Source organism: Aulostomus chinensis, chromosome 18 (assembly GCF_037954235.1).
Source record: "Aulostomus chinensis isolate RoL2024-O1b breed Wild chromosome 18, RoL_Achi_v1.0, whole genome shotgun sequence".
Taxonomy (NCBI): domain Eukaryota; kingdom Metazoa; phylum Chordata; class Actinopteri; order Syngnathiformes; family Aulostomidae; genus Aulostomus; species Aulostomus chinensis.
This window is the reverse complement of record NC_141337.1, coordinates 7489476-7505928: the sequence shown is the minus strand read 5'-3', so window position 1 is coordinate 7505928 and position 16453 is coordinate 7489476. Positions and strand designations below refer to the sequence as shown.

The following is a 16453-nucleotide window of genomic DNA, read 5'->3' as shown; positions in this document are numbered from 1 at the left end:
TCACCTGGGTCTGGGATATCGGGGAATCATCCTTGTATGTATGAAGCAACATCAAATGAGAACAAAAAAAATAATGATCATATGAGGTCACAAGCTACTGCAAACACGCTCCATAAATCAGCCATTTACAAGTAGCGCAAACAAGTGACTGGGTAGCAACATTCAAAACTAGAAAAAGAGCACGCATCACGACAAGGTGAACTTTCAGCCTCTGGCGGTTTCATGCTCAGACCTTAATTAAAGCTGCAAAGAGCAGCGATGAGCGGGCCCTCACACCCCGCCCACGCCGGAGTGTGTGTGGCTGTTCTGTAGAGGTGAAGGAAGGTAAACCCTGATAGTGTTTGGTTTTTACATGAAGGAGCAGAATGATGCTGCACTGTGGTGTAAATATCACTTCCTGCATCCACTAGTTGGGGCTAGAGAGCGCACACACATACTCTTGATTATGCTACAGCACAGAACAGCACAGTGTAATTTCATTATAAATAAAATACTGTTTCTTACTTCCAGCTTACTCCTTGTAACCCAAAGGTGGCGCTATGACTTAAATCCACCTTCAGGACGAGCCTCTCATCAAATGTGAGGTTTGGAAATGATCCGACCGTGTGGATTCCTCTTACAAAAGTTTTCGTTCTGTTGGGAAATATCCAACATGGCTGCCTCTCCATGGTAACACCATTTAAAAAAAAAACAACTCTTGGGTCTTCTCAGTCACTCATCATCAAGTGCTTAAGGAGTTTCTAACCAAATTCAAGATGGATCTGGTCAATCCACAATGAGGAGTGCATCAGAGTAAAAAAAAGAAGAGAAGGAATTCCTCTTTTTAGGTGCCATTATGACTAATTTACTGCAGAATGTAATCAGCTCCTCCTAACCCCATGCTACACCATTCCAACAAGTCTTGTGAAAATCGGCCTCGCAATTTCTGCTGACAGATAAACAAACCTCATTTGCAGAAGTAATAAAACTGGAATAGAAATTTAAAAATGTATAATATTATCCTCATAAGTCCTCATAAGTGCGTGTTTTTGTGCTTGTGTTATAATGAGAGACAAAGAGAGCGATACCATATGGTATTAGAAGAGAATAATGCAAATGTCTTTCCGAGCCCTCAAAGACTTCTTGAATTGGCCTGTCTCCAGAGCTGCTTTGAATCTTTCTCCGTGTGATTAAAACAATTTATTGTTAAAATGCATGTCAAATTGGAGGTGTGAGAGGAACACGTGTATCAGGCAGTGTGTGTGTGTGTGTGTGTGTGTGTGTGTGTGTGTGTGTGTAGAGCGCATGCACCTGTTCAGACAGCTGCACCCCGTTCACTTCATGATAAATATTTTTCGCTCGTCCAGTTAATGAAGTTCTGCTCTTGCAGCGCGTGCACTCACCGTCCTGTGTGAGTGTGTTGGTTGGCTCATCATGGCCTCTCCAGATTTCCTCATCTCTTTACTTGCGTCTTTATTCGGGCAAACTTGTGCTGTCAGGAGCAGGTTGTGTGTGAGCGTCTCCCAGTGCGCCTCCCAGCAAATGCTCCTCACTGACACGTGTCTGTATGTGTTAATCACAGATGTCTATTTCTCCCCAATTTTAGCCTCCTCCAGACCTCCTGTGGCTCTCTCCCTGTCTCCGTGCCCGGAGCGAGCGCAGTACAGGTGACACAAAGCGGCATGATGAGCATGCCACACATCCATCAAGAAGCAGCAGGAGACAGACCAACAAGCTAAATTTGGTTAGTTATTACTCAGTAGAGTTGGAGTTATGCAAGAATCTGATGTCTTTTTTTTTTATTTCTGGGAAACAGAAAAATTAGATGTTTCGCATGATTACTTATATCTCACTCAGACATCTTGTTAAATTATTGTGTATTATTCACATCTCACCACCCATCGTGACTCCATACTCATAAGTATCTGTTTTATCTGCATAATGTCTGCAATATTCTGTGTAAGCGTCCCTTCTGTTCGAGTGGGAGTAATGTGGAGGGTGTCTCCTCTTCGACATCTGCCCTCTGCAATTCTGAGCTTCTCCACCTCGCCGCAGGCCCTGTACCTCTGTCTGATGTCAGCTCACACAAACACAAGTGCACTGTGCACACTTGAGCATTTACACGTGCGCAAGACACGCACAGAGATTCACTGCAATTAGATTTGTATGGTGTAAGCTTACTGCCTCCCACAGTTCTAACCAATAAGGTCCTTTTATATATGAAGAAAACAAATACTTCCATTTCTGCAAGATGCTTATTTCCAATGTACTCTACAACTCTGCCTTTTTTCCCTTGAACAAAACAATGCATTTATCTGATTCTCACCTTAAGTCTCGCTGATATTTGTATGAGAAATGAAATGTGAAATATAATCGTGCAGCATCTCTGCAGCAACTTGTGCATATTTGACCACAAAGATGCCTGTTTGTTTTGGCTTCATAATTGAATACCATTAATACTGCAAGTACTGCCACACAGCCAAGAAAGGGTTTGATCTTTGTTAAAAGTGTGTCAGCTTTTTAGCCCTATTAGTAGTTTGTTCTTCTTTGGGGTGTGTGCAAAGCACAAGGGAGACAGCACTTTAAAAGGTCACTAATGCACCCAGCGTGCCGAAGGGGAAGAAGGCATGTTGGATGTTTGTGTGTGCTGTAGACTGGTTTGTGCTTCTTTTTTTCCTTTCTCTCTTTACAGTGAGTTCTCCGGAGATGCAGTTCTTCAGCATGCAAGGATGCCATGATGTTTTCTACTATTGAGGAGGAGGAGGAGGAGAAACACTTACTGCATTGCATTCTGGTCTGTTTCTGCCTGCAGCTTGTCGGGGCAAACGCAGGCCGTGATTAGACATTTGGGTAGAAGAATAAAACAAGGAGAGAAAGGCAACAGAGTCTGAGTTGGAATGAGAAAAGAAGGTGTCTGAAGTTCTATGAGTCAAGTCTCATTCAGCTGTGGCCAGCAATATGTTGTTGCAGTGTTGAATAAGTGTAAACAAGGCAGTGGAGCGGCAAGGTGGGGTCACGGTGTCACCCAATCTGAGGGTGGGCTCGGCCGGCTTCCCTGGCGCAAGGAGTGACTGCAGACTACACCTGGTCTGGCACCTTTAGACCATCCAGGGACAAATGGGAAAGGCTTCCGCCTCGGCCAAAACCCAAACTGACAACAGGAATCATGTGCAGTGGTTGGAGCAAACAGAGGAAGTTTGACAGTGTTAATGTGTGATCATACAGAGCAGTTTGTGTGTCTGTGCATGTGTCCACAGTTACAGTGGAAGCTCAGGGCAGTAGGAGGAAGCCGGCCTACTAACAGCTGTCTACTTTTCTAACCTTTGTGTGTGTCATATCAGGTTAAAAAGCAGGGCATGGTAAGGAGAAAAGAAAGTAGGTGAAAAATAGAAAGTGAGACAAAAAGGTCAGGCTTCAATGCAGAGAGAAACTAATGGTGCTCCAATTGTAAAAGTTCCCAGATAGTGCTCCTGTTAAAGGTGGCCATATAAACCATATATCCGTTTTAAAAATAACTACCCAAACCTCATTCATCAACTCTCTAGTTTAATTAGCATCACAGATGTGAGAAGGGGAAAGAGGGAGAGAGAGAGAGAGAGCGAGAGGGACTTCACTCAATTTAACTTTACTGTTGGCCTCTTGTTCATTTCTTTTCATGCCTGCAGAGGCGGGACTTGTGAAGCAACATCCAATTAACAGCAAGTTTAGTTCCATTGTCTCTGGAGAAGCTGTGCAGTGACAGAAGCAACTCCCTCCCGATGTGAAAAAGATGCAGTCGCAGGAAAAGCATGACTAGACTGCTTAAATGTAGATTTATAAAGTTTTTAAAACGGCAGACTTACAGAACAAGTCTATGTGACTCCATGTTGAAGGCTTTTTAGATTAGTTCCGGCTTCGTTGTGGCACCCTAGACTGGTAGTTTTTTGCCACCCAGTGAGGGTTGTTATATTGCGTTCCTTCAAATGAATATTTTCTTTCTGCACACACTCCAGTCTTATGTTAGACAGCAGACCGCATTCTCACCCTTGCGCCTCCTGCGCTCCTGACTTCACAGGTGTGAGCCTTATTTTCTGGATTTAAAATATTTGTTTCAGAATATGAGCTTTCATATTTGTTAAGGCCCTTTGTCCATGTTGCTCCCTCTTGTAAAATGAATGTGTTTTTCACAAGTGGTGAAAATAAAAATGGAACCGGCAGGTGCGCACAAGAGGATTTTAAAACCTAAACTGATTTTAAAAATGTGGGAGATTAAACATATATATTGACAGTGGTAAACTTATTCTAATCTTAAGAAGACACTTGTCAGACCATTCAATTAAGATACATGACCAGTAGATATCGGTCACATTTCCAAATATTTTGGAAATGAGAAAGAAATGTTTACATGTGTTTTTCAGTAAATGTCATTGTTTTATTACTCATGATATTGACAGTAGTAAATCTCAGCCATTGGCAAAATCTCTTCAAGCCGCTCCGTCATGCAACATCCGGTTGGTGACGCTTCCTGGTCCTCTCACTCTCACTATTGTGGTTGTCTGATTGTGTTCAAAGACTTTATCAACATGTTTGATATGTATCATTTTAGATGATGTGGGAAAGAAGTCAGTCAGAAATGGTCCAATTACTGGACGTCTGTAAGCCCCCTCACACTGCTGCATCTTTTTGTCAGACAATTTGTTCAGATCATCCTTGGTGGAAGGCGCAAATCCAGACTCCAAATGGGCCCAGTCGTCCTGCAGTGTCATAATTCCGGTTTAACAAAAATGGATGTTGTGACCTGTAGAGAAAGCCTCTACGTTGTGGTTCCTACAAGTGTTTGTGACTGTGATTAGCTTTTTATGCGCTAGAGGGAAATGGATAAAATGATACAGTGAGGAGTGACTCCCTCCCTCAAGAGAAAAGTAGTGCGGACAAACACAGAAGCCAGTGTCACATCCCATTTCTGCCAGGTCTGAAGAATGTCCAATCCTTGACACTTGTCCAATCCAAGCTATCTCCAGCTTCACGCCAGCTAATCTCTCTTGACACCTCACACAGCCCCGACAGGGAATCACTCTACCCTGAAAACAATCCAGCCCTCCTCCCTCTCCACCCCTAAATCGGCACTGGTCCTCTGCTCCTTCTCTCTGTCTTCCCTATATTCCTCTTCTCCATTACTTCTCTCTGTCCCCTACTCTCTGTCTTGTCTCTCCATCTGTCTTCGTCAAACCATATTCCGCTCCTCCTCTATCTTGCTCAATCTTTCCTCCCCTTGCCTCTCGCCTCGTTCCCCACTTTCTCGCTAGGTAAATCACGCCGCTGTTGATGAGAATCTGGGAGAAGACGCTGTGATTGTCGATGGAGGAATAGCCTGCATCTCCTTAAGGACTCGTCTGCATTTAAAAACGGTGTTTAACTTGGCTGTTGCCAAAGCTGGAGGGTCTCTATCTCTCAGTACACATTTACAGACCGAGAGGAGCTCACTTAAGGATGGGACGGAGGGGAAACAAACACAGACATCTTTCCCTCGATACCCATCACCCTGAATATACTTTGAGGATTTGACATTTTGAAAAGAAACGAGGGATGTGGGACTTGCTGATAGGATCTTTTTTTTTTAAAAACAAAGACACCGTTGTTAAAATTTTTAGTTGAAACACATCTTTCCAGTCATTCTGTTTGGCTCTGCAGCTTCACAGAGCGAATCAGTTACAAACTCGTTTCTCCAATTAGTGTATTTGCAATAGAAGAATTCTCGTGAGACAAGTCACTCAAAAAAATCCCATTTATTATTTAAATGTATTCAACAATTCCAAAAGATAGACAAACATGTCATAGATTTCATTTACAAGCTGTTTGTTCTTCTCATATCTATAGAGGCTCTCCACCCTACAGAGCACAATCTCATTGGCTGCTGAATAAAATATCCGTCATTGGCTGCAGCACAGAATAACTCTGAAAATGTCGCTATGGCACGGCACATGCTAAAATGCAGACGCTCAGTGGTATGCACAGATACTCACGCGTGAACTCATTCACACACATGTGCAGTCATAATAGGCCGTGTCACTCATCCAATCAATTTCATTCTCAAGCAAGCAGTCAGGCCGCCATGTCGAGTAAATATTACCATAATGCCTGTGTGTGTCAGTGAATATGCAGCTAATGAACAGATGACAATCAGTGAAGCTCAGAGACACTGACACAGAAAAATTGCCCACTCACTGCTACTATGCTTTCATACCACCCCACCCTCCCCCCCACCCTCCTACCCACCCTCCTACCCCACCCTCCCCACCTCCTCACACATTTCTGACTGTCTTTGTAAGACTTTCTCTCCCTAGACTGCTTCTTCCTCTTCTTCTTCGGATTTTTACAGCGCTAGAAGGTCTGGAGGTCGGCACAGTAGAGAAGAAGAAATGATTGCTCTTAAACCTTTTTGAATTTTCGTTTCACAGCATGGCTGGCTGTGCTGAGTAGAGCATCTACATAAAACTAAAACATCCAAGAGACAATTTGAACTTTTAATCTGAGCAGCAGCAACATTGTGAGTGTATGAACAGAGTTAGGTGGTTTGCGGAAACCATGGGATGATTCCTTTTTTTAGATACATTGGAAGGTACAGTGCATAATGTGCTGTTATTCTCCATATGAACAATAGTTACCTCGCAACCAGCATGGAGGAAAAACACCCACTGCTGACTGAATGACTGACAGTCTTGAGTTATCTTTCTTTTCCAGCTGTTAGGTCTTGGAACTGCATCACAAATAACATCTCTCTGAGCCAAACAGGATATCTTCACAAGGAACAAATATATTATTATTATTTTTTAAATCTCATTTGTGTAGAATATAATGCATGTCTACAAAATTAAAACACAATCTAAGGAAAAATTGCACGGAACAACACTACGAATTTCAGTCGATCATGTCCACTGACAGTAGAGCTGACTGCCGCCACCGTGGAGAGAAGAGGTGAGATCATCCACTTTTGCAGGGTTTTTCATTGTTTTTCATATGTTGTTTTTTTTCTGTGCAATGGAGCAGGGCTGAAGAGGAGAGACACTGAAGGCGAGGAGCTTCTGACACGTTGGCACTGTGGCGAAGAATGCTGCACCGCCACCTCCACCCCACGTCCCACTCCTCCCACACCTCCCGCCCCAGCCAGTGTGTCCTCAGGAGCGTTGCATCCAGGCTCAGCTACGTTGCCTGGACGACTCGGCTGATGGATACGAAGCAGAGGTGTCCATGATGATGGAGAGAATTAGGGAAACTAGAAAGCCTTGAACACACACACCCTCCCCCCGTCGTACAACTCTCGTTCTCTCGTCCTGTCTGACTGACTGTCTCTGAGTCTGTCTGTTTTCAGTCTGCATAGAGAATGAAGCCAGAGAAGGTGCTGTACTTGTTGTTATTGCCTCCATGGGCTTTGCCTCCATCCAGTTTGATGTAAACTTCATCCCCTGCGTCCAGATGGAGGATGACGCTGTTGGAGGCGTAGTCATAGTTCTGGTCAGCGTCTTGGGCGATGGCGCTGGCTCGAACCTGGAAGACAGAAGAGCAGGAAGGAGAGTGGGTAGGCGTGTTAGTTAAGTATTTTCATGAAATTACTTTTATCTGTTTTAACTGTCTTAAACAGGAAGAACAGTAAACACTGTTTCCATTTTTGGCTTTCCTACTATTCTGTGACCTCAAAAGCATCGTCATGTCTCTGCGGAGGCTTTACAGTCATCTAAATTTGTGATTCTAACAATAGAAATTCCCCCTTTTCTACATACAAGTACACAGTGGTGAGATGATGATCATTTTTATCACTAGCATGTGCCCGATAGCAGAATATCTGAAAAAAACTAAGGGATGGATTTATTCATAATTTGGTGGAAAGATGGGTAACATGAGACGGAATATTGGAATTGATCTGGATCAAATGGTGGGTCCTGAATCCTTAGGACTGTTCCTGTTCTGATGTGATTCATTGCTAGGTTATACCTGTTAGCAGTATATGTATTAATATGTCATAGATGAATTTCCATCAAAGTGTTAAGAGAAATCTTCCAGAATTCATGATATAACTATATTTTATTTAAAGCCACCTTTGATGACACTCAAGGTCACCTTACACCATATAAATCAAAATGCAAAAATCAAAGTACAACATTCCTCAATGAGTAAAACCCATCACGACAATGATTGGAATGATCGTATCGCCTATTGTCTATGGTGGAAATGTCTGAAAAATGATGCAGAAGACTTATTTTGGCGAGACAATTTCAGAACAGATTTTGAAGATACGGATGATAGGCTGTCCACAATATTGCGTACTTGGAAATAATTCTTGCTCTCTGTATATTAAATTTTTTTTCATCACTTTATCTTTAGTTCATGAATAAAATGTCAAAAATGTTTAAATCGCCCAAATCACAACTCCAGGAATGAACAGATAAGCAATTAAATCATCTTGCTATATGTACGTTTCAAACAAAAGATAAATACTGTGTTTGCACGGGGCACCAAAGTGAGCCTACAACCATCACCAGTGAAAAATCAGTGCATATAAGAGATTTTCTAGATGTAACTCATATCTCAAGAAGATTTTCATGGAACTATTGGCTACAATAATGGTGCAAATATTTCTTTTTACTGCTATTAAACCTACAGGACAGAGCGGAGGGTCAGTCGAACCTCCACTCAGTCAAACAGATTTATGATTCCAATCAAGTCAGCAGTCTTTCACACAAGACCCGTGCTGAACCTTCCAACTAGAAGTCCAGAGAGAGAGAGAGAGAGTCTCATAAACTGAAAAGTACGGTTTCATTGCGAATTAACTTACTGAATAATACCAAAAAATATCAAGGACACTCACTGAATATAGACTTTTGGTTACACATGATGAGGAATGGCAGAAGTCACTGGAGGGAATGTGCATGAAAAGAAAAGGAAGATTTTTTTGTATATATATTTTTTTCTTTCTCTTTGTTCACATCTGCATATTCTCCCAGCCTGGCTAAAGGACATTTGAAGCTGCTTTTAAATAACCTGTCCTGGCTACTTCAGATCGCTGTTCTCTCTCGGGAGGAGAGCAAAGTTGCAGTGCCAAACGTGTGCTGAAACGATAGGTGTGCTTCCGTGCAAGTGTGTGCGTGTGTGTGTGTGTGTGTGTGTGTGCGTATGCCTGTCATAGAGAGAGACAGAGAGAGAAAGAGAGAGAACGAGAGAGACTCATACAGTGGTAGATTAATTTTTCAAATTAGCAGCAGGGCTGATGTCATATCTGCAGCTGCAATTTTTTTTAAGACACCTAAATGCTTAGCCTTGTCTTTGCTAAATTAAAGCTGGAGTGCCACCGCTTTAGTTTTAATTAGTTGAAAGTGACATATAGTGAAGGTCATATCACCAGCGTGTCTAGGTCTGCTGAGCCACCATACCTAATTAAATATGATTCCTCACATCAGTCACGAACCTAAACCTGATCTGGCATCTATGTTGTCCGTCATGTGCTTTTTTATTGGGTTGTTTCAGCTCCTCCACATGCTGAGTTAAAGGCTGTTAACACCCACAGTGGCTGCAGTGAAGTAGCTACAATCAATACTTTTAGCATTAGCATTTTAGTATGAAATGAAAACATGTAATGTGAGAAAGATCACTCATAGCTGTGAGCTAACAGGACGTTATCACCAGCTTCCCACCGCTCTGTGTTTAGCTGTCTGGCTGCGACTTTGCTTCACTCTCACCAGGCGTTGTGTCGTTTTGCAGCGGGCAACTTGTTATAGAGAAAAACTCGCGTGAGCCACTGTACACAACCTGCTGTGCACCCAACAGGCACAGCTAGGGTGCACATAGTGGAGCTGTCTCCCGGGTGTTTCTCCCATCCTTCTAATGTGTCACAATTTTGTCAAACAATTGGTTTCTAATTCCATTGTGTCATTTTTTTTCTTCTTGTTGCCCTCTCTAAGGTAAGCTGATTATGTTCAAGGCCCAAAATACAATGTCAGATTTAATATCATATTATATTTAATAAGAATACTAATAGTGTTTGTTTTTGCTTTACAAATGACACTGATCACGTAACTAAAGATGATATCAATTCCTGCCATCTGCAGGAAGCCCATCATTGTAGGTTAAATATGATTAAAGCAGCGAAGGAGTCAAATATTTCCCTCGGGAGGTCATAGAGACCAAAACTCATTCGAAAAGAGAGGGAATATTAGACACCTGTTCACCAGTTGGACAGAAAAATGATTCCTATGTTGATTTGGAAATTCGCAGATTTTTGCCAATTTATTCGTTACAACCAGATGAAATGAATGTGATAGAACACTACAGCCCTGGAATGAATCCTCCCTTCATGGGGATTCTAATGGTCAGTTTCTATTAAAGATGGGTTATACTCTTTGTCCCATTTATTCTAATTAGGGTTGAAGTTGGGTGTTGAAGGTTTTCTCACCAAACAATGTACATATTTACATTTAGCTTAGATTTATTCACATAAAATTGGCTATTAGAAGAGCTGTAATTCCCAAACTCGCCACCTTATATCAGTCATAAATAAAAAATGCATGTGTATGTGAGCATTTTTTAATCCAGGGTGGAGAGGAAAAACAAGAAGCGCGTACCTCAGTGCTGTTATAGACACTGCTAACAAGGAGAGCTGCATCAACCGCAACTTTAGTAGAATTGAGCAAGAAGATCATTATTTTCTCTTGAAATAAAAAAACACAAAGCACTGTACATCCCTTAAAGTAGCCACTGGTTAAATTAGCCAATTAGTGACTTAGTCCGGTCAGTAAGGGTGAATCAAAATCAATACTGTACTTGTATGTTGAAGTGTTTTCTTGTGGCTCATTATCAAGTCTCTAAAGTCCATAGTGGTTCTTCCTTTGGTTTAAATCAGGGCTTTTACAAGCCAGTGTCGACTTGTAAAGGATTGCCAATAATTAGTTGGCCTATTTAAGGAGTACAACAGGCATATTGACAAATGTGAGGCCACAGACTGAGGCCTCCTGTGTGGAGAGCATCATGAAGCAAAGCATCATGAAGCAAAGCCTAACAGGGACACTGGAACAGAGTCTCCTGACATTTATGTTTATTTATTATGTTCCCATTATAAAAACTACTGCTTTTACCCAACTTATACAGTATTTACGGTATCCTTTAACAGTGTTTCTCATGCTTGCAGACATAAATATATACATAATACATTAACAAACATCCACATTTAGCCTCATGGACACAACAGCCCTAATTTCCTCTCGTCACATAAATATATAACTGTATATATTATTGAACAAAGTGATTTACAGATTTATGGAGAGAATATGCACAGTCTGCTCGAGTATTGTTTTCAGTTTTTTTTCTCCTCATTTTGATGTTTTTTCCTTTTTTGCATTCCTCAGATTTGACTAGCAAGCATATCTGTTCTGTTACTGAGGCAAAATTCTACTTTCACAAGGACAATAATGTTGACCCCCAGTTTATATCTAAAATAAAAACATTTGGAGAGGGGTTAGGACGTCTTATCAAAGATTGCAAATATTCAAGTGTTTTGATTACTTTTACATAGTGATAATGTACGATTGTATGTTTTGAGGCTGTAAATGCTGTAACATAATATGAGGGGAACTAAAAATATCTTAGAGGAAGCATTGAGAGTCTTGAGTGCCTCTCCGCTGCGTATACAGCAAATGACAGACACGATGCAGACTTACACTGGAGTCTCGAGTGGGTCATGAAATCAGACACAAAATACTTCCAGCACCACTACTGTTAAAAGCATTTATGTGTTAAGGTGCCATGTCTTTAACGCTTTACTTAGAACCTGGCAGATCCGGGCTGTGTGCTAGAGAATGTAAGGTAATGTTGCATAACAAAGTAATTCTCCACAGTTTTGACTGGCGTATAGGTGGCGGCAGGAACATCACGCAGAAATCAAGATCGCAGTTGTCGCCACGGTGTATCTTTGTGTCTATTTTACTAGTTTTATTCAAATGCGGTACTGCAAATGTGGTCGTTTTTCAGTGATGAGAGAGCCAGCATGGGCTGCAAAATTTGGTTCTTATACAACTCTACAGACCCGGATACATGCAAGTGAGGATATATGTTGATGAATAATATATTCATCTATCTGCGCACCATATGTCTTACGCAGCAGTGCTATCTACATGCACTTAATGAGTTGATCATTTTGAGTGTTCCAATAAACAGGAAAGAAAACCCATATGACAGCCAGTAGTGGATGGATATTTCAGCTGTAATTAAGCGTTTCATACGGCAGACTTCAAACAGAAATGAAGACCAGTTTTGAAATATAAATTCACGAAGATGCAGAACACGTCAAAATTAATTGTGATTGAAATGGGTTTGTGGTTGGAGTAGTAACTGTTTTTTTGTTGTTGCAGGGATCGTTTAAACCCTTATAAACCTGCTAAAACACAAAACAGACTGACCCTTTTTCCATTGCAGGTAGAGTCAGCTTTCTGTTTTTTTCCCTGGTGCATCACTTTGGACGTCATGAACTCGGCCAACTCACTGCAAAGTGTAAATAAACTGCAGCGTATAGAGCAGCATGGAGGGCAGACACTCTCTGTGGATTCTTCTCTTTTTACTACTTTTGCTGCAGTCTTTTTTTTCCCCAACTCAATACAGACTTAGAGCTCTGCATGAAGGCACTTTGAATTTTTAACCAAGATAACAAAAAGTTGCACGTTTCAGGCAGGAGCAACAAGCTTTCATGGCCTCGTTGGTGTAAATTGTTCACAGTGAAGCCCTGGCTGCTCGGAGCACGTGAGCTCGAGATCGCTGCAATTTATTGTATTCACCCAGTTTTGTTTTTTACATCAACGCCAGTTGGAGCTGAAGCTGATAAATATCCGTGTTTACTGCAGAGTTATTATGATTGATGTTCCCATTGCAGACAAAAAAGGGGTTAAGGTGCTGCTCCATGCTTCTGTTACAGCAATGGAGAGTAAGTCAGGCAGTCACAATGCCCCTTAAACATTTTTTGAGGGGGTCTGCCTTAGATTTAATTTAAAAATATATCTTCTAAAATACTACGCTTTCTTTTTCTCTCCAATTGTGAAGTCTTCCTGCAGCCCTTCAGACACTCAAATCTCTGAATGCATTTCAAAGAGAACGTTTCTTTGCGTCACCTTCAGCTCGCAAGCACAGAATCACGGGAGCAAGGCTGACACTTCTTCAGACCTCTTCACGTTGTTGTCAGTAATTTAAAAACTGCTTTATAATGCACAATGAAACAGATAAGAAAGGGAATATACAAGGCCTTTACAGTGAGCCAGACCAATTTAAAAGAACATCAAGTGGGTGAGGCTGCTGAGGCACGTCAGATCACCTGGCACAAACGTGTCTCTGACAAGTAACCAACATCTGGAGTTGTGAGGGAAAGATTTGTGAAACTTTGACAGTGTATCATGAGCAGCCAGGGCCGCTTTGAAATGTGTGTGTGGTGTAAATTACTAATCTGGATAATGAAATTCTGAGAAGTTTTAGGTTGCCGGAGTAATATATAAAATATTGTACATTTTTTTTCTTATTGTTTATCCTCCTGATTAAATCTAGCACAGCTCATATCGATGTGCAAACAAAGCCTCCTGTTCTGATTCCGTGATGCCGGCATCCAGTGCATATTAATATGATATGATGTGCCCTGAGCATGCAAAGTCAACACCGTCTTATTAGAGGGTTACTGCTTTGGGTTTGGTGGGGGAGCAGGTGACGCTGTCTCAGGAGGATTTGTCAGTTGGGATTTTAATGAAACTTAATCAAAACATTTACTCTGCAGGTGTTCACACAGAACCTTGGAACCTCTCGCAATGTCGCAGATGTAATATAGCTTAGAATACTCTCATCGTATACTCTCTTCCACTGATTTTATGATTTCCTTTAAGAGGATTTTATGTTTTGTGGGCTGTAAAAACAAATATGATATTTTACTTTAGTGAAAGGAAATTTCCATGAGCGTGTGTCTGCACTGATACATTGTTTGTATGAGCCAATGCATCGGTTGATAAAACATTTTTAAAAAGGGGAGATATCCTATCTGATTTGTGGTTTTTCCTGTCATTCTTGTACCTTATTAGGAAGAAGAGCCGGAGGGTTAAATGCAGGGTACGCCACATGTATAGCGAGACATGTGCAGGACAAACAGCCAACTGGCAGTGCGTGACCTTGACACAGAATATGTAGAGGAACTTTGACAAGACAAACAAAGCATGAGGCTGGAAGCGCGCGCTCCAGCGATGGTAAATGAGGTGTCAGGCGATGTTGTCTTCCTTGTGGCTGCTCGCGCGTGGTTTTATCTGTCACATTGTCAACATGATGGCTTTGATTGAATAACACAGTATAGCGTCAGTGCTCGGGCTTAATAGATAATGCATGCCTGGAAGAGTGGAGTGTCGATTGTTTCAAGTCATTCTCTGGAATGAACATCACATTTATCAATAATGGCTGTGTTTATATGAAGAAAAATGATTTATGTAACATTTTAAAACATGTAACAGTTATAGTGTGGAGCAGTGATATCCCCCTGAAATCTGTTATAGGGATGTTCAGATGGACCCCAGCAAAAAATGAATTCTGGAACTCAATATGCTGCCGGGGAGGAAGACGTATGGGCACCATTCACATTGAACAAAAACCCAAACCAAATTTGTTTGTCTCTTAAACGTGGCACCCAATCATACCAATTTTCTCTGATTTACCCTCAAAAAAGGTAAAGAATTTTTTTTTTGGAACCAGGACAGATACGTGAACAACATTTCAAGTGCAACTGAAGGGAGATCTTTGGTGAGGTTCAGGTTGTGTCATGTTTTTCCAACCTTCAATCTGAACTGTGGACTAAGACCAGACTCGCTCTCAGGAGCACTGAAGGTGCGGTGGGTAAACTAACCCTTCCTTCTCTGATCTCTCTCGCCCTGGAAACCAGTACGCTTTTCCTTCCACTGGTCCTCTTGCTTACGGCTGTAATACAAGCTCCAGCCTGGTCCCGAAAAATGCTCCTGACGGTAATACAGATGATCTTAGAATTCTGGTCTTTTACATCTGAAGGAAGGCATTATGGAGGTCAACCTGCGTGCTCTCTGTTGCTTTCCGGTGTTAATCCAACACCAGACTAACTGAGGAGTGCCAAGATCAGCCTTCACATCAATCCCAGGTAAGCGCTTGTTTTTGCATGAATGCGTGGCACCGGAAGTGACCGCCCATGTTGGTGTTGAAAGTCAAGTAACGTTGAAGCACATGACCATCATCATGTTGCTATTTTTTGTTGTTGTTTTTTTGATTCACAGTAGAGAAATTTGACGTTAATTTATCGAATAGGACATTCATAAAAGTACGGAGCTCGTAGCCACGAGTGAATAACTTGTTACAAAACTACATATTGATGATATGTGTTGGTCCACATGATCTGACGTATATCTGAATTCCCTGTTTTGCTTTGCTATTTGAGAACAGGATGACTACAACTGAAATGTGGCTGATTAAGACATGTGAAGCAGCAGTCACTTTGAAGAGCTGTTATTCTGCACTGTTACATTTCTGATTGAAGAAGCGTCAAGGCATTAGAATCACTTTACACACAACTAAACAATAACAGATGTTTGTGATTTTGAATATATTTAAACCTACTGAACATCACTTACAGGCAACAGAATATCTTATCGTCTCTTACTTGTAGCAGACAGCAGCTCTGCTCTGCCTCTTCGTAGACACAGGGAAGGGTTCGCTTCTGTTTGTGGCTCGTTACTGACAACACTCCTCTGAAGAAAGGAGTTACTGTTTGTCCAAAAAGTTGTTGAATTTGTCACAATGTGCTTTTATGAACCAAAGTTTCCTAAAATGTTCTAAAAGAAACTAAAAATAACAACAAACTAAGAGTAACTATACGACTTTCTTAAATTGGCACTGTAGTGTACCACACAGCTTCCTGCAGCCTCACAGACTGCGACAGCTCTGCCTGGGCTGCTTAATAACCTCCGATTTTTCTGACCTGCATTTCCGCGCTGTTTTCCTCTTTTGGTCAAAGCTCTTCTCAGCGTTATTGCTATAACTGTTTCTCAATATTTATTAGCTTCAACTCCAAAATGCTTTGTTTGAACTACACAAGGAAATTCAGCTCAGTGGAATAGAAGCCCCATCGCCTGCTAGTGTTTCAGCAGGAGTGTAAGCACAGTATGACGCAGAATGCATGTGCATTAGGGTTTGGCCAGCAACCACTGAACCCTCAACCCTTGTGAATTTAAAAGCGTTCTGTATGTGAGAAATTGTGTCCCCTCAGATTTGCAGAACATTTGTCCCACTTTTGACTTGTGGGTGAAGCTGCAGCTGTTGGTTGTAACATTAATCCTCCATGTCCCGTTTAGTGTTTTCTCGTCAAACCTGCTCGGTTGCCCGTACCCAAGACACTCGGCTACCACAACAGCTGCGTTTATTTCCTGCTGGTTGTTGTTAATGTGCATCTTTCAGTCAAGCATCCCTAGTTTTT

At 41.6% G+C, this 16453-nt stretch overlaps 1 protein-coding gene and 1 long non-coding RNA gene across 2 annotated transcripts in view; one reads left to right on the top strand and one right to left on the bottom strand.

Annotated features, from left to right (window-relative positions):
• Nucleotides 1-1714, top strand: part of LOC147244912 (uncharacterized) — a 73836-nt gene extending 72122 nt beyond the window's left edge. Inside the window, exon 5 of the long non-coding RNA XR_015110091.1 lies at nt 1586-1714. This is a non-coding gene — a long non-coding RNA (uncharacterized LOC147244912). The remainder of the gene's footprint in view (nt 1-1585) is intronic.
• Nucleotides 1715-6237: 4523 nt separating this feature from the next.
• Nucleotides 6238-16453, bottom strand: part of c1ql1l2 (complement component 1, q subcomponent-like 1-like 2) — a 20406-nt gene continuing 10190 nt past the window's right edge. Inside the window, exon 3 of the mRNA XM_086185190.1 lies at nt 6238-7503. Within this exon, the coding sequence (XP_086041316.1) occupies nt 7324-7503 (180 nt within the window). The 3' untranslated portion in view covers nt 6238-7323. The remainder of the gene's footprint in view (nt 7504-16453) is intronic.